This window comes from Pinus tabuliformis, chromosome Q, assembly GCF_031772625.1.
Source record: "Pinus tabuliformis cultivar Carrire ecotype Pingquan chromosome Q, CPIR1, whole genome shotgun sequence".
Classification (NCBI taxonomy): domain Eukaryota; kingdom Viridiplantae; phylum Streptophyta; class Pinopsida; order Pinales; family Pinaceae; genus Pinus; species Pinus tabuliformis.
Window position 1 is genome coordinate 940014675 of NC_142296.1, and position 26816 is coordinate 940041490.

Genomic DNA, 26816 nt, shown 5'->3' on the forward strand with positions numbered 1-26816 from the left:
GGACTGATAGCTCTGTCTCTCAACAGATCAGAGCACAATGTTGGTGAGAACAATAACTTATAGACACCTTAATCATTGTCTCTCAAGGTACATACCCACCCAGGTGTTCACTGAGTATGACCTTCTAGGACTATTCTTGTCTTGGGTTCCCAGCCCTCAAAGAATATCGGTCCTCTTGCCTACTCTTGTCTTGGATGAACTACACCTCCTCAAAGAGTATCAGATGCCAAATGATTACCCAATCCTCCCATTCTTTCTTCCCAAGTGAAGACAAGAATGTTGTGTCTATCTTGTTTCTACATTTCCATTCATGGCCTTCATCTAGAATTACGGCTATTAGTCCTGGTCTAGTGCATGATACATGAAATGGAAAAATACAATTGTCACTCCTTTGTAATCAAGGGTGATCCAAAACTCCCTCTTGATCCAGGACTTGTCAAAGCTCCCTCTTAACCAGGGACTCTTTCATTCATCAACAACTTCTTCTTCATGGGTGCTTCAGCTGCTTGATCTCCTTCCTTTCTTTGATGTCATGAAGTCTTTGTTCAAACTTCTTCTAGGTAGGGCACCATCCATCGATCACTTTCCTTCTTGATTTGTCATGTCATTGCTTCCTTTGTGGAAAGTGGCTTCTTGTCATACATAAGGTTTTCTTGTCATTTGGCTACTCCTTTGTCATCTGTCCATGCTTCAGAGTACTCTTCTCATGGATGCTTCGTTGTACTTGCTTGTTTACATGCTTCGACCTAGTAGCCCTTCATGGCTTCATCCTGATATTGCTTCAACATTAAGTTTTGCTGGATGGCTTTCTTCATCATAACATCTTCGTAGAGTAGAGTCAGTTATCTGCATCTTTCATATCTTCAAGGCCTTCATAGGTGTCAAGGGTCCTTCCTTCCTTTGTCAGAGTTGTCCTGCCTTCTTTTGGGAGACATCTTCAATGGTTCTTTGTCAGATAGTGATTCCTTGTGATCATGGTGTTCTTCACATGCTTGATCTCTTTCTTCATTTGCTTCTTCTTGGATAGATTGGTCAACCACCTTATGCTTCTTGTGAGAGCACTTCTTCATTGCTTGCTTCTTGGACTAGTTAGCATTTCTTCTTGCTTCTTAGTCAACAATCTTATACTCCTTATGTGAGCATATTCTTTTGTTGACTTTCATTGCATTGTAGTACATGCCTTCGAGCATGTCCTTGGTGAAAGAGATTCTCTTATACTTGATCATTTTATAGAACTATTCCCATGACTCAATAATATACATATGATAACATGACTAAACTTTGATGCATACATACCTCATCTTGATTCTCCTTTGATCATCTTAGCTTCATTTGGTTGTCCTTGGTGTGGCCCTTCTTGCTTCATCTTAGCTTGCCTGCATATCATCCTTTTCTTGAATCCCATGAATGGGATTCCCAATGAGACATCTGCTTTGGTTCATGAACCTTCTTTTCAAGATTCCATCATAGGATCTTAAAGACCCTTGCCTTGCAATTGTTTCCTTTCTTTTCATGATGGAGGTCTTCTAAGATTCTTAATCATGATCAATTTTCTTTCATCGTGGATGAGGTCCTATACTAGGTATGCTCCTTCTACATGAATATCTTGAGCTATATCTACCATGCTCCTATATTCTAGAAGATATTTCTAACCATGCATTTTGTTCTCTTTATAAATGCTATTTCTACATGAGTATTTAGAACTCTATGTACTCCATGCTTCTAGATTCTAGAAGATGTTTCTAGCTATGCAATTTTATTTTATTCCTACATGCTCCTATCTTACTCAAAATTTTGAAAGAAGACTTAAAGTAAAGAGCTTGACTTAGTCATAGTAGAGATTCAGAGGATCTTCCTTCTTTTTCTTCTTTTCTTCTTCTTTCACCTCTTGAGTCATGTGAGCTTCTTCCCTCTTCCTTTTGTTGTTGTTGTCCTTCTTAAGCTTAGGACAATTCCTTTTGTAGTGTCCATATTCTTGGCATCCATAGCATTGGATTTTGGACATATCTTTGTTGTTTGTTCTTTGTGGACCAATTTTGCCAAATTTTCCCTTTCTCTTGGCCATGGTAGCAAATGCTTGCTCCTTTGATCCCACATCTTCCTAAGTCTGGTTTCCTCTGTCTTGCATAGAGACCACATTTCACTGAGTGTGGTTGCTTCCTTGGCATATATGCTTGATGTGACACTGCCCCAATCCTCAAGTAGAGCATTGAGTACTACACTTGTCATTTCTTTGTCAGAGATGACTTCCTCAAGCTCTTGAAATTGATCCCTCAATTCAAATATCTTCATGAAGTAGGGAGCTCTTCCTTCCTTTGATATCTTCATCTTGTACAATTCATTTCTTAGAGATATCACTTCTTCGGTTGTGGATACCGAGAATAGCTCTACTGGCTTATCATAAATTTCTTTTGATGTTTCAAATTTGGAGACATAAGGAATGAGAGAGTCTTTGATAGATTCTATTAGAATCCTTTGAGTTCTTGTCTCATCCTTATTATACTTGGCTAAGGCTTGAGTTTGTTCCTTAGCAGGGATAGCGATATTCCCTTTGACATGTTCTAGGAGTTCATTCTCCTTGAGAATTAAATCAGTTCTCTTCTTCCATGCAAGAAAGTTATTGGTACTTACCAATTTGTTGCTTTCATTGCAAAATGACAGTGATGTATATTCAAAAGGGGACATATACTTGATAGATTTTGAGATGTAGTGGATTTGTTTTCTCCTTGACGACTTGATGGCTTGCCTTCCTAGGATCATGATGTTCTACAAGTTGCCTTCTCCAAGTGGACTTGCTTGATGATGAAATTTGCTTGGTAACTTGTAGATGATGTAGGTTCCTCTTTGATCTGCTCTTCTTTGTAGGTGCCTTTGTGTAAGGCTCTTCTTCTTGCTATGTAGTCTTCCTTGATGAATGATAGATGGTAGGCCTTCTTTTTCTTGAGTAGATTTGGCTTGATGCTTCAACCTTGTAGATGCCTTTCCTTGATGTGTCACCTTAGCTTTGATACCATGTTGAAGAATCTAGGGCAATTAGGTGTAGTGTGATTCTTCTTGACTTGATAACAGTTTGTGGAGTCTTTTTGCTTTTCCTTGTTAGCTTAATCTTCTTCTTCTTCTTATTAATGCATGTGTGTGTACTTCATCAAACTGCTATCAAAAACATAAAAACAAGAACACAAGATGTTGGCTCTCTGCTAGGGCCAAAACCTCTCTTCTCTTGAGAGGAAAACCCTTTGGTAAGTTTTCTCTTATTGAAGCTTCTTTCTTGATCAATGACAAACCCTAGACCCTTGACTAGAAGATCATCCACACATCAGTTAAGTCCTTCCTTTTCTCTGCACTATGTTTTCTTGGTACTTTGTTCACCTCCTTCTGGCACTTCGTTCTTCCTTAGTGTGACAGCACTGCAACCCTAATTCTCGCACGTGTGAGAGGTACCCTAGAGAATTAGGGTCCTTTTCCTTTGCTAGAGAGATAGGCTTCTTCGCTTGACTTGGGAGGCCTTGTAGGCCTAGTTTCAAACCCAATCAACACTAGTTTATGGACTGTTTGTCCCTGTTGTCATACCCGCAAACTTGACCACCCTTTCTTCGCACGTGTGACTGTTTCTAGCCCTAGAAACAGTCCTTTTCACTTCGGCTTTTCTCCTTTCTTCGCTGCCCTAGGAGACCTCTTCTTCGTCCTTTGTTACCCTTTCTCTAGCCTCTTCTCTTCGCAGATTTCAGAGCTGCTTGGTTTTCGTTGTAATGGAGTGGACAACCTCTATTTATAGAGGACTGTCCCTCCTTTTAGGCCGACTTGTTATGCTTACTTTGGATGGTTTCTTTGGTGGTGTCACATGCTTGAAGGAGACTCTTTGATGGTGCCTTTGCATAGGAGGGGACTTGACTTTGCTTGGAGGTTACTTCTTTGACTCTTATACACATACCCTTAAGGTCTTTAACATAATTCTTTTGACCTTTTGATTTACCTATATCACTTTAACATGTGCTAGACCTACTTCAATGAGCAAGAAACTCGTTGTCATATATTATAAAAATAATATTTCTTTTCTGGAATATATAGAAATATCAAAAGTACATTTATGAAGACTGAATCTAGTTACATTTCCTTCAAAGCATCGTTCAAAGAGGTCATTTCAAATAAGTGACCAGGTGTTTTTGTGACTCCAACCTTATAAGCAAACCTCTCTCAAAGAAAAGGGCTGCCAGAAACTAGCTCCAAAATTCTATGGGCCTTATCAAGCACTTCAATGTATAGGAGCAGTCGCTTACAAACTGGCCTTGCCGACTACTTCAAAAATCGACCCATTCTTCCATGTATCCTACCTCAGGAAAGTTGTGGGGAACAATTGGAGGGTTCAAAAAAGTCTGCCCAAATTGGATGAGGAAGGTTCACTTTGGCTTCGGTCCGAATAGGTCCTCAATACTTGCGAAAGACATCTTCGTGGTTGCACGATCAAGGAAGTTTTCATCAAGTGGAAAGACACCTCTCCAGAAGATGCGATATGGGAAACAACCACCATTCTTCAGCAGTTTCCGCAGCTTTAGCCGTGAGGACAATGCTGCTTTTGATTGGTGAGGGCATGTTAGGGTCCAACCCTAACCCCTTTATTTATGTAATAAGCCCAAGGGGCCTTGTCAAAGTCATAGTTAGTTAGTTGAGTCAATAAATCCTGTAAGTGGTTATCCACATTAATAATAATTGTAAGTGGTTGACCCGCATTATAGAAAAGGGACCACAATTAGTTATAAACATGCCATAGTTAATAAATAAAGTGGTTAACCTGTGTTATGCAAGGGACCACTAGTAGTTATGGTTTTGGATGTCATAAAGCTATAAATAGTCTTAGATAGCAAGGGAAGAATCATCGAGTTTTATTGTAATTAAGCTCTGCTTTGTTGGAGGTTGTCCCCTTGAAGAGGCAAGTGAAAATTGTATTCTGCTTTTGAATAATAAAATATTGTTGCAACTTGTCTCAATTCATGTGATATTTTTGTGTGTTCTGGCAATATTGTTTTGTAATTTTGGCATTTTGTTATTCTCGCAGGTCAAGTGCATAACAATGTCCTCGTCTTGCTCCAAATTTGGCTCTCTTTGAACTGGAACATCCTATGATTCCTCCTCCTACTCCTCCAAGTTCTTAGCTTCATGCTCCAACCACTTACGTTCCTCCTCCACGATGGGCCTTTTTGTCTCCACCCTCCATCAACTTGTTGTGTCAAGCACATCCAATGGAATGACATGTGTCAAGTATTTTGTTTATTTGCCCCACCCACTACCTAAGATTGTAGTAGACATTGAACATGTGATTAAGGTGGTGGACGTCTAACCTGCATGAGGGCCATTTTTGTAATTAGAGCCTAGAGGATTGGTCCGGATGATTATATTGTTTGTCATCCATCTCGATGCTTTTAGAGTGGAAAAAGTGGAGGAATGAACTCACAGGACTAGTTTTATTTGCGGGACCTAGTTTGGCAAATTTGGGTTGGAAACCTTTTGGGAGCATTTTGAGGCATCAAATGGCATTTTTTTTGGGGTTAAAAATTTTCCACTTAGGTGCAACACCATTTTTTCCTATTCCGCACACAAAGATCTTTTAATGGCACAAGAATCACTTCAATCAGTTCGTATGCAAAAGTTATGCCACTTGGAAGTTTTGGCCACCATAATTTGAGAGGATGCCACGTCATCCCCCATTACTCATGGAAAATGGGCTAGCCACATGATTATTATGAATAAGAATCTAGAAGAGTCCATATTTTAACTCTAGTTAAGAGTTGAAGGAGGCAAACTTAAGCACTAGTAGGCTATTGGTTTGTGTTATAACTGGGCCACTAGGAGGAAATGGGGTTCCATTCCTTTTGAGCGCATTTGACCTATAGATGAGAAAAGTAGCTGAGAGGGATAAAGAGAGAGCACACAGAGAGAATTTGTGCACTGTGGTAGCCTACGAGCCCAGTGTTGCAGGAAACGTCCCCCCACCCTGCCGAATTAAAAGCTCGATCCGCGATCCGTACGGATGCGCAGGGGAATCACCCTCCGAAACGCGTTTTTGAAAAACCGAAACGTGGATCGGGCTGATAAATGCGCTTCCTACCATTTTCGGAAGTGTACGGCCGATTCATGTTTTTGTTTTTCCGATACGCAATTCATACAACGGTTCGGCTATACGAAGCGCTACGCTTCGGGTCCAATCCATACAAATTGCGACCGCTTCGGCTGGGCATCTGCTGTTTCTGCCACGCGGGCCAAAAAAGGTTGTTTTTTATTTTTGTTTATTTATTTTTTTCTTTTGTTGGTTGGGGGTGGGTCCACCTTGGGTTAACCGTTAGGGTGAGGAGTGAAGGGATTTAATACCCATTCATCTCTCATTTGCTCATTTTGAGTTTATGAGAGCTTGGAGAAGAGAGGAGAAGAGAAGAGAGCTTGGAGGAATGAAGAAGGAGGAGCTAGGAGAAGGAGGAGGAGCTTGGAGGAGGAGCTCGGAGGACTTCCATTTACAAGAGCTAAAGAGGTAAGTGCAAACCCCAAACTCCCTCATTTTTTTGACGTTGTTTTTTCTATTTTTCTCCTCCCTCTCCTACTCTTTCCCATTCTTTCTACTTGCTCATTTAATTGCAGGATGTCCACCACCTATATCCATATTCCAAGATGGTGTTCTTTTGGCTTCTATGTATCATTCCACTTTTGGTTTTAATGATGGCAAGGGAGTGTAGGAATAGAAGGGAAGAAGAACAAGAGGATAGTGGTCCCAATATGAGTGACCCAATGTATGATCATGAGGAAGGGTTTGAAGAGGAAGAGGATGAAGTTGAACCTGATGGGAACGCTGAAACACTAGAGGGGAAAGCTGCATTAACACCCTTGTGGAACTATGTGACCAAACTTGAAGGGGGAAAGGGTGGTGGAAGCTACAAATTTATGTGCCCTTATGGTTGTCATGGAGGAAAACCATTTAGTGGTTCATATACTCGTGTGAGGAGGCATCTTTGTGGGGTGATGGACAGTGATGACAAAAAGGGTACTGTAATTTGCCCAAACATTTCAGCTAAACAAAGAAGAAAATACATCCAAATAGAGGAGGTTGCACAACAAAAAAGAAAGAAACAGAAAACTCATTCTGAATCAAGTGCAAGTTCTAGATTTGGTAGCTCATCTCCTCATGGTACTTCTGGAAGCTCTGGAGGTAAAAGAATAATAGGGGATTTCCTAAATGTTGCCGAGAGGGATGATGTGGATGGAAAGATAGTCCGATTTTTTTGTGCTTGCGGTGTACCATTCAATGTGCTTGGCTCTCCCTATTGGCATGAAATGGTAAAGGCCATCAATGAAACCCCAAAAGGATACAAGTCCCCCAACTATGAGAAAGCTACAACAATGTTATTAGAAAGAGAAAAAGCAAAGGTTCAAAGAGCTTTGACACGTTTTACAAATGAGTGGGTAGATTGTGGGGTATCCATTGTATCAGATGGGTGGACAAATATTAGAAACCAACATTTGATAAATGTTCTTGGTGTTTCTGCTAGTGGTGCAGTATTTATTACATGTCATGACTCCTCCTCCATCAGTGCATCTTCCCAAAACATTGTAGATCTCCTATTCCAATCAATCAAAGATGTTGGTCTGAATAATGTGGTTCAAGTGATTAGAGATAATGCAGAAAATTGTAAGGCAGCAGGAAAAATTATTGAGCATACTCATCCACACATCTTTTGGTTTGGGTGCCTGGTTCACGCATTGAGCCTTTTGATGCATGATATTGTGAAGCATAAAGAATGTGGGTGGATTAACGAGCTTTACAGGAAAGGGAAGCAACTCATTAAATTCATCACAGGGCATACAAGGGTAAACTACTTCTATGACACTTACTCCAAGTTGCAATTGCTTAAACTTGCAAAAACAAGATTTTCCATTTATTACCTCACCTTTAGGCGGCTAGTGAAGGTGAGATAAGCTTTAACTAATATGGTGTGTGCCGAATCATGGGAGGAAATTAACACTGATAGATATGGTGCTAATGTAGCCAAGGACACTATTCTTGACATGTACTTTTGGTCATAGGTTAAATATGTTTTGCAATTCACCAAACCAATTTATTACATGATCAAGTTTGGAGATTCAGATCGACCAATAATTGGGGAGGTGTATGAGCAAATGGATAGCATGTTGAGGCAGATTAAAGACATTGTTAAGCCTAGAGATATCACCTTGTACAATTATATTCGTGCAGAGGTGGAAAACCGATGAGAAATGCTAAATGTTCCATTGCATGCATTAGCATATGTTTTGACACCTAAATATTATCATCCATCATGGATTTCAACACGAACACCTGGGGGGGGGGGAAGCAGGAGAAAACCACACCAAGATCAAGAGGTTCACAAAAAATATATGATTGCATTGAGTAAATTAGTCCCTGATGAGGAGGAGGTTGCCATGGTACGGAGACAGTTGAGCAACTATATGCTTAACACTGGTCCATTTGGGAGCATGCATGCAATTACAGATCGAGAGACTTTTTCTTCTCTTGAGTGGTGGAACATGCATGGAGGGGCTACTCCACTTCTATAAACTTTGGCATTGCGGGTGCTATCACAGGTGGTAAACACTTCTTCTGCAGAGAGGTGTTGGAGCTCTTATTCTTTCATCCACAGTGTTAAAAGGAATAGGTTGTTTTTAGACCGAGCGGAGAGTTTGGTTTATGTTCATTACAAACTTGCGATTGTTGTCCCATTACTGTGATGATGCAAAGACTAATAAAGACCTTAAGATTTGGGATAGGAATCCAGAGGAGCCCAATTTGGAGGATGGAGTGTTGTGATTAGAGCAATTAGAGGATGCCCTTATCCAGGTATGTCCATTTTGGTATGAATTTTGCTTATAAAGCATTTCTCTAATTCCTATTTTTAATTTTTTTGTTAACTAGTGGTTTTTTTTGGTATGAAATTTTTGAGCGATTCCAGGATGATGATGGTCGAGTTGAGATGCCACCCCCATCTGGTCCCTTGGTTCCTAGGTTCCATGGTTCAACACCAACAGCAGGGGGTTCGTCTTCATCAGTTTCAGTGCCACAACTTCCATAGGCACCATCTTCTTCATTGCCACCACGTGGAGGCCCGCCGCCACGTTCTCTTCGTGGTGGAAGGAGGAGAGATTAGTAGATATATTCACAATTTACTACTTTTGTCATAGATTAATCATTAGACTTGTAGGCTTGTGAATTTGAACCTTTTTGTCTTGGCGGTGACCAAGTGACCTATTTTGTAAACATTATTATTTGAATTTTGGACATGACAAATGTTGACAGTTGCTCACTTGCTAGATAAATCATAATATGCTCTATGTTTTATGCTTTATAATATGCTTAAATGTTTTATGTTTTATAATATGCTTGAAATTTTGATGTATGTTTGTAATTGCTAGAATATGGATGGTTGATGCTCGAATAATTAATCATTGATGTACATACTAGTAACTACAATGGACTCATGGATGCCATAACTATCTTGATTTATGCAAAAATATGCATGTTTTCATGTCTTCTACAACTAATTTGGGATTTGGGATGTTTGTTTTGAATATAAATGCATATATATATATATATATATAGCAGACGCTTCTGTAGACGCTTCGCTTCCTAGATTTTTGGAAAATGATGCTTCCACGTCCCTGCTTCCAAAAAACGTCCCTGTTTCGTCCCCGCTTCTTGCAACATTGTATGAGCCACACGCCTTCTTTGTGCTCACAACCATTTTCTGTTCAGAGAAAGAGAGCAAGGCGACTACACCTTCCAGCTGGGTTTTCTCCCAAAAGGGTTTCCTAGGATATACCCTGTGTTAATTGTGGTTTTGTGAGTTTTTATTTCACTGTTGTCTATTTTCTGCATAATTATAATTTGAATGCATATGCAATAAATAGTAATTTGCAGATCCATAAATCTAAATAGAAATAAACCCTCATAGTGTAGATATTAGATTTTAAGTATAATTTATCAAATATGTTGTGACAAACTGTCTAGTAGAATATCCTGGCAGTTTATGGGTCAAGGATGATGTCCCATGGGAATAAAAATGAAATTTATAAAAAATAAATCATTTGAACATTTCTAACCTGTTGTGCTTCTTGGAGTGTGTCATTTCAAAGACACTCTAGTTGCACTAACACCTTGAAGAGTTGCAAGTTTGACTCAACACCCGAATGGCAAGTTTTTGCAACTTTGGGACTGTTTTTCCATAGTTTTCCCACCAAAAATCTACAACAAATCAATGGAAAGGAAAGACAATTACTTATATTTCCATAGAATAACAAATAGATAGAAACAAAATGCATTGAAATTTGAAAGTTTGAAACAAATTTTATTTTGAAGTTGATCTGGCATTTTAGTGGTCCAGTCTTTGATAGACATATCATACCCTAATGTCCCAATAGTCATATATCTCAATTTGTTTAGACATCTCCAAGTATTCAATGGAAGTCAACACCAACCTCTGAACACATTGGAAAAATCCATCCATAACCTCTGTATCAAACTTAAATCCACATGCATAAGAGTATGCGAGGCTGAGGTAAAGCCTTGCTGCATGAATAGGACAATGGAGAGTGTTGTTCCATCGGTCATCAATCATATTCCATTCCTTGGTTCGTTTAGTGAATCCCTCTTCTCCCTAGTCCTCATAGTAGTGATGGATAACTTCTTTGGCCTCATCCATAGCCTCATACATGTAGCTCATTGTGGGCTTCTCACCAGCAACCATGCGAAGAAGATTTTCCAAAGGTCCGTTGATAGCACACAACTCCTCCACTCATTAAAAGCTCTGATTGTGTCTCACAACTTACAAGTTGGGCTATGGCTTTCCCATCCACTCTAGTGCTATAGACAAGCATTCTATAATGTCTCTTTTTTCGAATGTTGATAGCAGAGACATCATAGTATCCTAGATAATCCCCATAGGCTACAAAATATTAAATATCAAGGAATTAATTAAAGAAGTGACTAGGGAAAAAATATTGTAAGTCACTTTATTAAAAGAAGAAAATGACCCATGGTATTTTGATAGTCCATGACTATAAAAAGAGATGAGAGCTCACCCCTTATACATGCATTTGGATTACTGTTTGTTATTGAGTTGAGCTCTTGGAGCTTGTTTGGGCGAGAACCCATATGAAAGAGGGTTAGTTTCGTTGGTAATTGATCCACCCAAGTTGATTCAGTCAAGGGGCTTCGATATTAAGACCATATACCCTAGCCACTTGGAAAAGGAGGGATCAAATCAGATCCACTCACTAGGGCTTAACGTGGAGATCATGAGAATAGGTTAATCAAATCTCTCATAGGCTCATAATGCTTGGAGAAGCAGGATTTAGGAGGCCAAATTCCTTATTATTGCAATCATCTTTGGAGGCCACAACATCAACTTATTATCTAACCAAGCATGCCATGTGGTAGGGGTCATTTATAGATTTGTTCTAGGTTCTGAAACTAAATCATTAGCATGTAATCTCATATTCCATTTTAATAAAAATAAGGTTGAGTTTTTGCTGCTATTTCTTTTATTTTTGAGTGGGGGTTAATATGTAATTGTAAGCAAATTGTTTGATGGGATGTCCCTATAGTAGAATTTCTCGTTATTGTGTAAATAAAATATTTGAATAGTAAATACATATTTCTTTGCCCAATGTTTGTTCTAGCAAATTATTGTCATATCTTATAAATGGGATATTACTGTGGTATCAACACTGTGCATCCTGCTAGCTTAAGGGTTTAAAGGGTAATTTCAGTCTCTCATCAGTGCTTAATGGATTCGTAAGTATTTGTGGCCATATTTATTTGCCACTAGGAAACTGGATTTCTTATGCTAACACGACTGGGTGAAGGTTTGAATTCTCCTTGCTGAAGTCGAATTTAGGGACTGAGATTCCTTTAGTCCACATTGCTTGCTGAAGGAACTCGTGTAATTTAAGGAAGGTTCATTTTTATTTTGTGTGGAGCCCTAAACCCTATCTAGGGTTGAGGTTTTGCTGGCCATAAATCAAATTTCTATGATGTTGTTGTGCCATTGAAAGTGGATGTTGATTGTGGGGGAAAGCACACACAACAACGATCTGGGCTGGGTTATAACCTATGCATTGGACCAACCAGATTGGGATTGGTAGCCGTGAGGCCATAAGTTGTTGGGCAATGACGACCGAGAATTTCCTTGGTAACGTCGTAGGGGTTGTGACGTGTGAAGGAAGGCCGATTAGAGGGCTGGTGCATTGTTCAAGTCACAAACAGATTTGGAGTTGTTACAGGGTATCAACATGGTGTAATTATAAGAAGCCCATTGTATGAGTTTTCCACCTCGAGTTGCATGAGTGTGCCTTGAACATTTGATTGCATAGTTATTGATACATTGTTCATAAGACTATCATGATGTTATAGCATTTGGGTGTGTGGAGACTGTACTTACCAATCTGATTAGAATGTGTTGATGCTTCATTCACTACTGCTCAACATTTCTAGTTGTTAAGTGAATTGTCACTAAGAAATCGTAGTTGCATACAATGATAACGTGAGTCTCCTTAGGTGTAATTTTGTGACTCCAAATTTGTTTAACTGTTGATTGAGGTAGTGCAGAGTCGCTTATTTGGAAGCAGAGAGGAATGAATTCATGGCACGTTCAAAAGCCAAAACTTGGGCATAGTTTTATTGGAAGTAGAGGTCGATTTAATCACACTGGAGCCAACAATCCCTAACATCGCATAGAGGATGTAATAAGAGGCCGAGTTCTGAACTAGTCGGCGGGTTGAGTCAGAGGGTAGTGCACAAGCCATGTAGGAGGTCTAGAATGCTGTTCGGAAGTGATTTCGATTGGGGCTTTATCAACTACACATAAATTGTAAAAATTGTGTAAGATTAGCTTTAGGCCATGACCCACCTTATATTGTAATCATTATCTTATATCCATGTTTGTCTATGGCTGATCTTGTACATGTAGTCTTGTAATCCCTCTTGGACAAAGAGTCCCACCTCCTAGGTTGTGTATACACAACTCTCATTTGTAATTCATTATGATGTTATTTTTCTTTTCTTTAACCATGGGAAATTGGTAACTCGTCAAAGTGATCTAGGCTAGGCTTGAGATCAAACCAACTAGATGCCACTATAACCTAAGAGTATATCCAATGACCCACAAGCCAAATATACTAGTAACTTATGACTTAGCAAGGACCGAGATAGTGAAATTTCCTTAAATTGCAACAACTAGAATTTATTCTCTTAACCGTTTAGTAGTTTATTTGTTTTACGACAAATAATGAATAAATCACACAACAATTCTTCACAAATAAAATATGTTGCAGAAGTAAAATCAGGAACTGAGAAATAGATACACACACAATAAAATCGACAACAATATTTTTGGACTAACATCCCCAGAAAAACCTCGAAGGGAAAACCGGTGCAGCAGATGAGGGTTTATTTTATTATCATGCAACAAAAATGGAGAGTACAATATCTAGATGCTCAACTGGCAATCCTTAGACAAATATCTGGTCAAAATAATTAGGAGAAGAATTCTCCCTCTGCCAAACAACTTGGCCTCCCTCTGCCCTGCTCGCACTGCCTCTTGACTGCTCACATTGTTGGCTTGGCAAGTTGTACGACCCCTAAATCACCCTCAAACTGGGCCGTCTAGGCTCCTCCTGCCTTTGGAAAAATTCTCTTTGCCTTCTGAATAATATTTTTGACTTTTGACAACTGAAACAAACCCTTCCTGGGAACTCGCTCGGTTGGATTGGCTAACTTGCACTGCTTGGACGTATTTCTCTGCAGAAGATTTCAGCCTCCCTTTTCCTGCCTCTTTGACACTAGAAAACTGCTGGGGAATTCCTCCGTAATTCTCCTCTGTTGCGTCCTCAATCACCACTGCTCTCCTTCTGGCCTGAACTCTTCCTTGTTGAATCACGACAATTGGACAACTTGATTTGCCAAGGTAACTTGCTCCCCTCTTGTGTCTCTCTCTATCCCATCAACTTGCTCTTATAATCTCTCGTTGGTGCACCAACGACCATGACTAGATTTTCATCAACAACTACGATCACCTTAGACCTGATCCGTGTGATTTTCTAGAAGTCTCTAGAGCATAAGTTGATCTCCCCAATTAATTGCTATTAATTAATCAATTTTCTTAAGTTAGACTTTGACATTTTTTAATTATTAATCAATCAACTTAATTGAGTGGTCTCTAGGTGTTTTCTCTCTAAACTTTTTCTGGGTTTTGGAGATCTCATGTTCCTTAGCCTCTTAGACACAAATTGAGACTAGAACACCTGTCCGATGCAACCAAAACAACAAAAGCTAACAGAGATATCTAGAGACACACCCATAGGAGGTCCCACTCCCGGTGGGCGTCTACCCTTCTAGCCTTATCTCAATAGGCCAAATGTCTTATCATGGATTTGAGCTCAGGTGTAGACCTACTTCCCAACCATTCGAGCTGTTGCCCATCAACTATGATGTGACTGTTTTTCATTATCAATAAAATAATTTTCCTAAGGGTGCATATTAAGTGTTTTGCTCTGTTGTGCTTAGGTTTATTTCTCTCCAATACACTTGATGTTGGGTTCACTCTCTTTCTAGAGTTGGTTCCTCTTGGCTGATTTCTCTTGAAGTGTTGCATTGCCCTTGTGCTAGTTTATTCTTCTCTTTATTGCAGAGTTTGGGTTTTTGTTGGTTCAATTTGATTCACTTGACATTTCTTGTGATTCTCAATTCTCAACACATTTTTCATATTTGCTTTCCCATTATTTGTTGGTAGCTTCCAATTTATTATTAACTAGTGTTTCTCTTATTCTGAGATCATAAATCCAGAGTGTCTGGTTGACTATAATATTCAGTCTGTCAAGTTGCTCTAGCAAAGCTGTCCTCATATCCTGGTTTGACTTACTATGTTTACAGGATAAGCTTTTGTTCTTTTCTTTAGGGCCTTTATTAAGGGACACTGCTTTTCTTCAGGAGAAATTATCTGCTCCAAATACTGAGTTCCTCATTCCACCAGCCCTTGGTTTCAGTACAAAATTAATTTTTTAACGCAGATTTTTATTAAACATAATATGATATTAGTCTCAGAAAAATTGGCATTCTTCTTTGAAATGCCAAATAAAACTGTATGATGATCTGACGTTGAGCCTGCTGGAATCACCGTATGCATCATACAAGTAAAATCTATTCGAGGTTGGCTATGACAAAGTCTTGTCTTCATAGGCGATTGGTTGAAGTGAAGCTCAGATCATGTTGCCACCTGGATTCTTTAAGGTGCAGAGCTTCTTTGAGAAGAGCAAAGCTTTGAAGCTTCATTTACACCCTTTCCTCTTCTATCTCTTATTTGGTCACAGTCTCATACTCTAACTTAAAGTGCCCTGCTAAAAATTAGATTGTCAAGATGTATCATGTTCATTCTCCCTGAGGATGTTCAACACTTCAGGCCAGAACCAAACACAGTTCAAACTGGTTGGTGGACTGTAAATGCTAATGCAAGCATGTTCCATTCCAATTTCCTTTTGCATATAATTGTCTTGTCAGCTCAAATTAGGTGGTTGCTATGCAAAACTGGCATGCCTGATTGAATGTAGAGTTAAATCGTAATTTCTCTGTCTGTCTGAAGCCATCTTTATCTTGTTGACTGGTTATGTCTTTATTTTTCAAGGCATTTAAAGAGAGAATCTTTGTGACATCTTGTTTTGATCATCATGCAGTTCATTCAATGATAAACCAATAAATGATGCAGCGATAGGTCCCATTGGAAAAGATTTATTTGAGAGGGAACAAGAAGATCTGCTGTCTGATTTAAAAGATATCCCTCGAAAGGCCTGTGACCGTCGTGTAAGTTCACTTCTTTGAGTCTTCTGCATCCTATTAATAACCCATGGCATTTACTTGGACGGATAACTGTTTAATTTTATTCTCACTTTGAAAATGCAGATAAATGAATTTGTAAAACGTGCTCGAGCAGCTAAGATTCATGCATACATCATCGGTCATCTGAAGAAAGAGATGCCTGCTATGATGGGAAAGGCTAAGGTTCAACAGCGCCTCATTGATAAATTAGATGAGGAATTTGGAAAGGTATGTGTTTTTCTCTTCCCTTTTATATCATCTTGTACATATTAATGCATATCACCATCAAATCTGGCAAGAAATGATTTTTACCCTTTTAACTCCACCAAGGGGAATTTATGGCTGTTGATATAGGTTCCATGAATGATTGTGAAAGGTGTTTTTTGATAATTTTCCATTGTTCTATGCTGATACAATCACTTTAGCCCAATTCTTAACTTCAATTAACAACCTAATCAATCTTCTAGTAATAAATAGCAATTGTAGATAGAACAGTAAATGCAATTTACAGTAGAAGACAATCAAGAGAAATAACAAGAAACACCAGGATTGGTCAAAGACTAGGGAAAAACCCACAATGGGGAAAACCCTTTCAAATTCTTTTTCTTATTAGATTGTCATAAAATGTTCAGTGGAGAGAGTACAATGTTCCATCATCATTCAATAGTCAAAGTCAATCCTTTGATTATCTAACAAAACCAACCAAACAATATCCAAGAGATGAGCCCAATAGACAATTTTGATCAAAGTCAAAGTCTCCAAAATTGATCCAAGCTTGCGGTCAATGGTCAACAATATCTTAGGCCACAGCTGCAAGGACCTAGTGACCATCAATGCTGCTGTAGTCCTCCATCCGTAGGGAGCACCCTACCAACTGAGTGGTTGTAGCTGGATTTTGGATTTTCCTCTATCCAACCCTTCGGCGCCAGATTAATTTCTTCTCCTCGCATGTGTGAGCTCGGACCCTGCAATTTCAAACCTATACGAACCAATCCAAAGAAGAGAGAGAAGAAGATGCTTGATGATGTCGTCCAAATGAGGTTGACTTGTCTTGTATTTATATGCTTCCAAGGGGTGCCCAATTTCTCTTTAAAGTTGACATAAACTTTTGTGCATATGTGGGTTTTCACCTTAAAAATACATTTTTCCTTAACCAAATTAAATTCTTCCAAGGGCTAGGAGGGCTCTTTCTTGGTGAAGAAGGCTGTCCAAAGGAGGGAATTTGTCCTTGAGCTGCCAAATTAACACTCCCTCTCAGTTAGGGAGAAATTGCTGACTGCAACATATGTCCCATCTCAAATATTAAGTCAAATGTCATCTCTGCTCATCTTTTGCTCATTTTTGCTCATCTTTGCTGAACACACATGAATCTAAAAGAATAAGAATTTGACATCATAGGGGAGCTAAAGCTACCACCCCCTAGCAATAGGTGAAATCTACTTACCACAAGGGCAAGGATCACACTCTGTCCTATTGACCTGGGACAATAGGCGAGATCTACTCAAGGATCACACTCTATCCTATCGTCTAGTGATAATAGGCGAGATTGACTTGAGGATCACACTGTCATATTGTTTGTTGATCAACTTAAGAGTCAAGTGGTAGAACACTTGCATCCAAGACTTGAGCGAGATCAACTTACCACATGGGTAAGGATACACACCCTATCACAAGTCAACTCAACCCATTGGCCAGATGGGGAGGTCCAATCCCAACAAGCCCAGCGTGTGGGTAGGATTCCAACTGGGGTAGACTCTGTCAAAGGGACAATAGGCGAGATCGACCTACCATAGGGGTTAGGATACACACCCTATCCTATTGTCCATAGGTCCCTCTACCCCAGGAGCCCTTACTGTTACATTCCCACTCTAGGAGCTCATTAAGGGGGGAGAGTGTTGAAAATGGTAACTAACTTCGGTCTTCGTAATTGTCTATGTTCCATGACTTGATGTAATCAATGTACTTGTCAAAAGAAAAAGAAAAGAAAATTATTTATTCAAGAATGGGTTTCTTGCCCATTGATTATTGTCTTAGGTTGAGTAACCATTGTGTGCTCTAGGGTTTTGACAAGGTCAAAGTCAAGGTAATGATGTAAAATCCCTTGGAGGGCTCTTGAATCAATGTAAAAGAAATATTTTTAAATGTAAAATGTGATCTAGAAGCTACCAAGTGATGGGTCGCCTAGCCCATCAAGTCGGCCCCACAAGAGGCACTTGAACCCCACCAAAAGACTATATAAAGGAGAGGTATTCAACCTCATTTGGGACACACAAGTAATTCACACTCTTCAAGAAGTTTGAAGAAAATTTAGAACAAGAACACCAGAAATAGGCTCCACGCCAGGGAAAAACCCGTCCACAGGGGAAAACCCAAAAATTTCTCCTCTTATAGAAATTCAAGGAAAACTTTTAAGACCTTTAATCAAGACAACTCACCAGGTGTTAAGCAAGCCCCCCAAACAGGAGAAAGAGGAGAAGGATAGCGAGGAAAGGAAGAAGGTCTATTTATTTGGCTTGGGCATCAATTCTTTGTTTGGCAAGCTCGCTCATATGAGAATGAAGCTATCTCTATTTAGATTTCGAGCGATAGAAGAGAAACAATCTGAGTTACAGAGAGAAGCATCGTTGTTTGGGTGGCTGGTTTATCACTTGGTGAGTTGTCTTGATTAAAGGTCTTAGAAGTCTTCCTTGAATTTATATAAGAGGATAAATTTTTGGGTTTTGCCTTGTGGAGGGGTTTTGCCGTGGTGTGAAGCCTATTTCTGGTGTTCTTGTTTGCATCGTGATCTTATTTATTGGCATTGTCTTAATGATGAACACAAAATAATAATGATGATGATGAACTAACATTATATCACAAGAATTGTCAATATAACATGAGAAAACATTATAAAAGAAACCCTAATTCTGTTTGCCCTAGTTTTTCTCAACATGGTATCAGAGCTAAGGTCATTTGTATAAGGGCAAGATTGAAGGTCACAAGAGGTCTCAAGGTTGGCAAAGGAGTACTTTCTCCCAGGCCGAGATTCTAGAGAAGGTAAAATCCAAGTTCTGGGCATAAATTCAAGACCTTATCACTATAATAAGAGCGCAGTCCTATACAAAAGTAAGTAGAGGTGTCTTAAGCCTATTTTCAAGAGACCGAAAAGTCAACAAAGCCATCTTCTCAAGATCGAACTCGTTGCTAATTGGATCAAAGTTTTGGGCACTATATTTAGCCCTATTCTCAAGTTCAGAACCACAAACTTGCATTCAAAAATCATTGAAGGTTGGAGGAGAACAATACCACTATTTGCAAGGGTCTGAATAGTCTACTCTCAAGTCCTAAAAAGGGCGAAGTTTTTGGCAAGAGAAGCGAGGTTCTGGGCATCAATCAAAAGATTTGTTCTATCCATTACATGAAGTTGGCATTATGACACAGGTTTGGCACTATGACACAGGTGTTGTCCTTGATGGCAACTCACTCAAATGATAGATCACATTTCAGGCTCTTAGAATGAAGGAAAAAGTGGTATACGCAGGTTTCCCTTGACCAAGCCACGTATACACGCGGGTTAGCAGTCCAGAAGGCGCGTATGCGTATACACGCACTTTCACGCAAGGAAAAGCGCATATGTGTTGGAAAACTTGGTTTTGGTCCGTGGTATTTTGACCCGTGGTATCTTGACTGAAGTGTTGACCCCAGGTATTTGGTCCAAGGTATTGCTTCTAAGTGGTTTTGGACCATGGTATTGAGTAAGGCCTAAGACTATAAAAGGAGGAGGAGATCATTAGGCAAAGGCACTCAAGCATTGAATATCTAATAAAGAGCAAGATCTAGAATACTGGTGATTGGGTTACGATGCATAGCTGGATCTGAATCAAGGAGGATCTCGAGCGCTAGAAGAAGGATAAGTTCTATTGATGGGTCAAGATCATAAGGCTTGAAGAGAAGTATCTTTGTGTGATTTTGATCTTTATATTTGGCGCATGTCTTGATCTGTAAATCTGATGATCTGGGTATAACTGATGTCTGAATAGTTGAAAGGGTAAATCATCTTTTACAGATCTGTACGCAGGTTCAATATAGCAAAGGCGCATATACACGCTGGTTCGACAATTCAAAACAACGTATACACAGGTTTGCCTTCATATAGCAATGTATGCACGCAGGTTCTACATATTGAAGTAGCGTACGTCTCATAAAATATTTTTTAGCTACTTCTGTTTACTGTTGCAGTGTTCTGGGTTCTGGTTGGGTTCTGGTACTGTTACTGTATTCTAGTTACAACATTCAGAGAAGTGATTGTTTGATTCAGTTTTGGTTAGTGCAAGGGAGATTGATTGATGCAGATATATTTTGATGTTTGAAAGATGCTTGATGGATCAAGTCTAAAAATTTATGAAACGTGGTCCCTCGAAGAAAAGAGAAGGTTGTAGCCTTCTGTAGGTCAGCACCTACGTACTAGTACATCAGCGAGTACAAGAACTAAAGGGGTTGTAGCTCCCTTCCAGGAGAAGCTGGAGAACGAGAGAAGATTGTAGCCTTCTGCAGGTAGAAGCCTGCGTACTGGTATAAGACTGCACCAGTACAGAAATATTGTAAAAATAAGTTTCTTATTAAAAGAAGATAGAGACGAATTGCAGTAGGTGGTTTTCACCCACATTGGGTTTCCACCTTATATCTTGTGTTCTTGTGTGTGATTGTCTGCTTTGTTTTTACTGTACCTGTTACTGCTTATATGGTTTTGATACACAGATTAAAGATCAACTGACTAAATTATAAGTTTACAAGGTGTACATTGGTTGCTCTAAACATAGTTGCATATAAACGCAAGTTTCATTAATCGAAGTAGCGTATATAAATTTGTTTATGGAAATGAAATATTATTAAATTGATAATATTGATTCACCCCCCCCCCCCTCTCAGTATTATTTCCAACAATTGGTATCAAAGTAGGTCCTTCAGAAGAAGCTTGATTGCTTGAAGGAAGATTTATCATCATGAGCAACTACGAAAAAGAGGCATCCATCAGGCCACCAATCTTTGATGGGAGCAACTTCGTCTATTGGAAGGTAAGAACCATAACCTATCTTCAATCTCTTGGAACAGAAGTTTGGGATATCACGGAAGGAGGATACACATTTCCATCAGCGACTCCTACAAATACAGCTGGTAAAAAGCAGTATGAAACAAATGCAAAGGATGTTAATACTCTATTGGGGAGTCTATCACAATCAGAATTCGTCAAGGTTATGCAGCTCAAAACCGCCAAAGAAATATGGGACAAGATCATTCTAAGCTATGAAGGAGACGATCAGGTAAAACGTGCAAAACTACAATCCCTTAGAATTCAATATGAAACTCTCAGAATGTACAATGATGAAAGTGTAGCTAACTATTTCTTACGTATAGATGAGATTGTTAATCGCATGGAAAACTTGGGTGAAGAGATAAAAGAAGTTACTTTAGTTGAAAAGGTTCTAAGATCCTTGTCTCCTAAGTCTGAATCAAAAGTTTCTGCCATAGAAGAAAAGCAGGTTCTTCATAGTATTACTATGTCACAGTTGCACGAAATTCTAACTGCTTTCGAAATGAGAAAAGGGGGTCCATCAGACATGAGAGAAGCCGCATTCAAAGCTTCAGGAAAAGGAGAACTCAATGAGTCAGGACATACGTCAGAAGGAGAGGAAGAATCAAACTTTGTCAAGAACCTTTCAAATGTTTTGCTTGTGGAAGAGTAGGTCATTATGCTGTCAAACGTCCTCACAAAGATAAGTTTGATAGAGGCAAGGAATCAACAAAATGGAATAGAAAACAAGTTTGATAGAGGCAAGGAATCAACAAAATGGAATAGAAAACAATGTGTAAATAAGAAGAGCTACTATACGCATGAAGATAGTGATGGTTTATCAAATAGTGATGAGGATGAAAATAGTAATGATTATAGACTTCTGATGGCTTTTGAAGATGATGATTTCTTGGATGCTTTAGATGAAAATGGTCTCTATGAAGAAATTTCTAAACTTAAAATCTGTTTAGAAGAAAAGAGTATGATTATAGATACTCTTAAATTCCAACTTGCTGAAAGGGAAAAACACAATGAAAAGTTAGAATGTGAAATTGTGGGTCTAAGAAAAGAAATTGAGAAAACAAAAGCTCTCAATCTTAAGTTTGCCAAAGGATCAAAAACTTTAGATGAAATTATCAAAGTGCAACATTATCCTCTGATAAAGACGGGTTTGGATATACTGAAGAACCATCTCAAGCTCAGAAGCCATCAACCTCCAAAAGCTATCTTGATGCAGCAAGGAGAAATGAATAGGTTGACAATCGTCAGCAAAGGCTTAAAGCAAATCACCAGGTAAATCGAGTTCAATCTACTTCAAGGATGAATATAAGCTATAACCAACCACAGGTAAATCATTCTCAATTTGCTTCAAGAATGAATGTCAATGGAAACTACAATCATCAGGTCAGTAGATTCAGTAATCACAGGAATTTCTTTAATGGCCAATATTTTTGATGTCATAACTTTGGACCTAAGTCACATGACACGGGGACACGAGACGCGGAGGACACGTAAATACGAGTATTCAATACGAAACGCAGCGACCTGGAAACAGGACACGAGGGACACGTTTTATATATATATATATACACCAAAATATAGTTTTTTATCCATATTAAATTGCAGGTTGCAGCTTATCTAATCAAATTAAAATATAATTACTTCTCAAAGTTCATAGTTCACCTTAAAAAAAATAAATAGAATCAAAATCTAATATTTAGAAATTAGAATGTGATATGCTTGGTCTTGATTTTTGAATATTCAATGTTCATTGTTCATGTACAACTTAAAAGCACATAAGAAAATAACTAAAGTATAATCCTATTGATTTCCTCTGCCCCTCTTGCAAGAAAATGCCACAGCTTTCCCTTTCCCTCTAAATGTAGATGCTGGTGCTGATGGAGTTGGCAGTGGAGTTTGCTATGCTCTAGAAGCTGGAGAATTAGAAGTAGGAACTATAGGAGGTAGACCACGTCCTCGACTGGTGGCAGGGGTAGCCTGGGTAGGTGGTGTCACCTGAAGACATTACAATTTCCCAATCCTGAAAAACTGATAAGTCTGCTGCATTTTGAATGAAATCTAAAAATTCTACTTTCTCCATATGAAATCCAATGAGGCCGAAACCACTCTCAAACATCCTGAGTCATTTCATGGTAATGTTAAAAATTTAAGTAAAAGGATGAAAATGAAGATTAAGGAGAATGTCACTTTTATTTTAAGAATTTAACATTACCATGAATAACATATCAATACTAGGGCCTAGACTTGATCATTAAGCTGCCCCACTCAAAAATTATTTGTTTCTTTCAAAACAAATTGCAGCTTATGTAGGGAACGTTTTCTATCAACGGAATACGCATTTTCCAGATGCAGGACACGATGAAAACCGACGAATATGTTTTACATTTTACAGGACACGATGAAAAACGTTTTCGACACGTTTTAGGGCCGTTTTTTGTCCGACACGTAAAATACGGGACACGGAACCTTGGAGGACGTGTCCTGTGACTTAGCTTTGGACACAAAGCTGCTCAATGTGTTGCTTACAAGACCATCATGACTAGAGAAGCACGACATCAAAGGAATGTGACTGGGATCATGAAAAGGACCTACAATAACTTTTTTGCTCTTGAAAATGAAATAGAATGCTCTATCTGTAACAACTTCGGTCATGAAGACTCTGAATGCAGGAGTAAATTTAGGCAGACATCTCAAAAGGAGCAAGCTTCATTGGGTCCCAAAACATGGAAAAAGAAAGAACTGCAAACCGAAAGATGTGGTATAGCCTTATATGTAGAAGGACAAGAAAATCAATGGTACATCGACAGTGGATGCTCGAAACACATGACAAGTGATAAAGAAAAACTTCAGTCATATAGTGCCTTAGAAAAGGAAAGGAAGGTCTCATTTGGAAATGACACCCCTGCAGTCATAAAAGGTAAAGGCTCTACTCTCTTAAAAGAAAAGGTCAAAGTTGGGAATGTTATGTATGTTGATGGCTTAAAGCATAATCTATTGAGTGTTTGTCAAATGTGTGATCAAGGAAATGATGTAGTATTTTGATCAAATGGATGTGTTGTTCGTGAGCTTGATACAGGAGAAATAGTGATCAAAGGCATAAGAACTCCAAATAATTTATACATACTCAGTGTTACTTGGGAGCGGGAGCGGAAGCGGGGAGCGGGAGCGGAAGCGGGAGCGGGAGCGACCATTTTCAGAAGCTCCCGGTTTGGGAGCGAATCCCGGAGCGATTTTTTAAAAATATATATATTTTTTATATTTTTTAATTTTTGATACATATATGTCAACAAAAACATGTAGAATGATGAAATAGACATAAAAAACATAAAAAAACATAAATTGATCATTGAACCATATCACATCAATCATCTAGAAATTATAATCGTCATCAACCTTAGTAAAATAATAAATTAAAATAACATTCAATTCAATAACATTTATCATCATTGATCACCAAAGTAACAAGTTGTACTTGTAAGCCAAGTTTAACCATTACAAGAAGTAATATCGAAGATATTTCTAAGTCCTAACTTCTAACTGTTAACATGATATGAAATGTTAAAAATTTATAAAATGAAACATGAATAATGAGATGAAATGAAACAACTTTAGTCTTTCACAAAGCATCATATTCATAATTCACAATCATTACCAATGAGTTATAATTGCCAAGGCCCAACTTCAAACTTCAAATTTTCATTGTCACAGTGATATAATGTTTACAAAAAATATCATAATGTCATAATGATATGAAAGAGTCAAGAGTCAAGAGTCAAGGACTCAAAACTCAACACTGAACAGTTATGAAAACTAAAGTGACAAGTCTAATAGAAACTAAAAAAGACAAGTAAACTGTAAATCTACAAGTGGCCCTTGCCACGAGAGTCTCCAGTAGTATAAGTAGGTCGTGGTGGTCTTCTAGGAGTCTCCCGCCTAGACCGACGACCAGAACTAGAGCCTCCACGCGAGGGTGTCGATGGAGGTGGCGACAGCAATGGAACAAGACTCGGGCCCCGAGAACTGCTACTGGATGGTGGAGGTGGAGGTGGCATGGCTGCTGCAGCTGCTTCAGCTTCATCCCGTACAAGCTCATCTTCTAGTTCTTCCATATGTACAGTGCCATCCTCCAAATTGTCGTCCTCAGGGTGATTGTCCCAAATTTTATATGTGGGATATTCATTAGCCCGATCACAGTAATGGCTCAACAACCTCAAATTGTAGTGCACATAAACCAAGCTTTCTGCTCGGTTTTCGTTGAGCCTGTTTCTTTTCACATTATGTATATAACTGTAGGTGCTCCAACACCTCTCTGCAGAAGAAGAATTTACAACCTGTGCAAGAACTTTCAATGCCAATTTTCGCAAAAGTCCGTCGCCGCCATATGTTTCCCACCATGTGAGAGAATCAAATTTATCTTTGTCGTCCATTGCATGGAAGTTACCATACAAACCACTGCCAGTGAAGTATCTGCCTATTTCAAGGCGCACAGCTGCACATTCCTCCCTGTCAGGCACCAACTTTTCTAATGCATCCAGATATCCTTTAGTTACCTCTCGATCTAAATGGGGTTTGGTCCTAACACCACCCCCTGCTGCAGGTTTGCCCAACCAAGAATCTGAGTAGTATTTTGGCGTAAGGATATACGCCAAGCAATGTAGTGTAAGGTTAAGCCTTTTCCACCGTTCACACACACAATCGTGAATCAGATTGTACAAGTCGGGATCTCTGTTATTAACAATGTCTTTTATTTCCCCCAACATGGTATCCATTTGCTCATACACCTCGCCAATCACTGGTTTGTCTGTATCTGCAAACTGAATCATGTTATAAATTGGCTTGGTGAAATCCAATACCTGTCTCACAGTTGTCCAAAACTGCCCATCAAGAGCGGCCTCCTCCACCGTTTCAAAACCTGCAATGTCAGCTACATTTGTAGCCCTTTCCTTTAACACCTGCCAATTTGGACTTGATACCATGCTAGCGAAACCCTCTCTTACCTTCAAAAGGCGCCTGAAGGTGAGGTAATAGCTACCAAATCTAGTCCTCGCAATCTTCAGCAACTCCAATCTCGAGTGACTGCGGAAAAGGCCATGGGTATTGCTATGATTTGTAATAAATTTTATCATTTTTTTTCCTTTCTTGTACAAATCACCAATCCATTGGTATTGTTCATTTTTGTTTTTGACAATATCATGCAACAGAAGGTTCAATGTGTGAACCAAACATCCAGACCAAAATATGTTCGGGTATCTATCCTCAATAATTGCTCCCGCTGCCTTACAATTAGGAGCATTATCAGTGATGACTTGGATGACATTGTATGGGCCAATACGCTCAATTGTTTCAAGCAATGCTTCTGCAATGTTGATAGCGGTCTTGAACTTGTCTGAGTAATCATGTGCAGCTAGAAAAATGGGACCACTTCGGGACACAGCAAGAACACTTATCAATGGCTTGCCTTTTACATTTGTCCATCCATCAGATACAATGGACACCCCATTGTCAGTCCAAGAACTTGTCATTTTATTCAAAGAATGTGATATTTTTGCTTTTTCATGATCAAGGCCAACAGTTCTTGCCTTGTCATACCCAGGGCTCTTGTATCCTTTAGGGGCATCATTTATGGCAGAAACCATTTCGTGCCAATAAGGTGAGCGTAGAACATTGAATGGTATCCCATTTGCATAGAGGAACCTGTAAATTTTTGAATCCACATCATTCCTACACCCCTCATCAAGGAAATCTGATATGGTTCTACGGCGTAAAGATGATGACCCTGAGCCTCCATGTCCATATCCACTGCCTTGGGAGGATGCTGAAGGAGTTCTTTGTGAGCTTTCAAAGAAACCCCTTGATCTTTTT

General features: G+C 39.1%; 1 protein-coding gene across 2 annotated transcripts in view; it reads left to right on the top strand.

Moving 5' to 3' along the window:
- Positions 1–26816, top strand: part of LOC149222548 (EH domain-containing protein 1-like) — a 193830-nt gene that overhangs the window by 136891 nt on the left and 30123 nt on the right. For both annotated transcript variants that reach the window (XM_089385507.1, XM_089385508.1), the window contains exons 12-13: positions 15742–15868; positions 15968–16111. In XM_089385507.1, coding sequence (XP_089241633.1) covers positions 15742–15868; positions 15968–16111 — 271 coding nt within the window. The remainder of the gene's footprint in view (positions 1–15741; positions 15869–15967; positions 16112–26816) is intronic.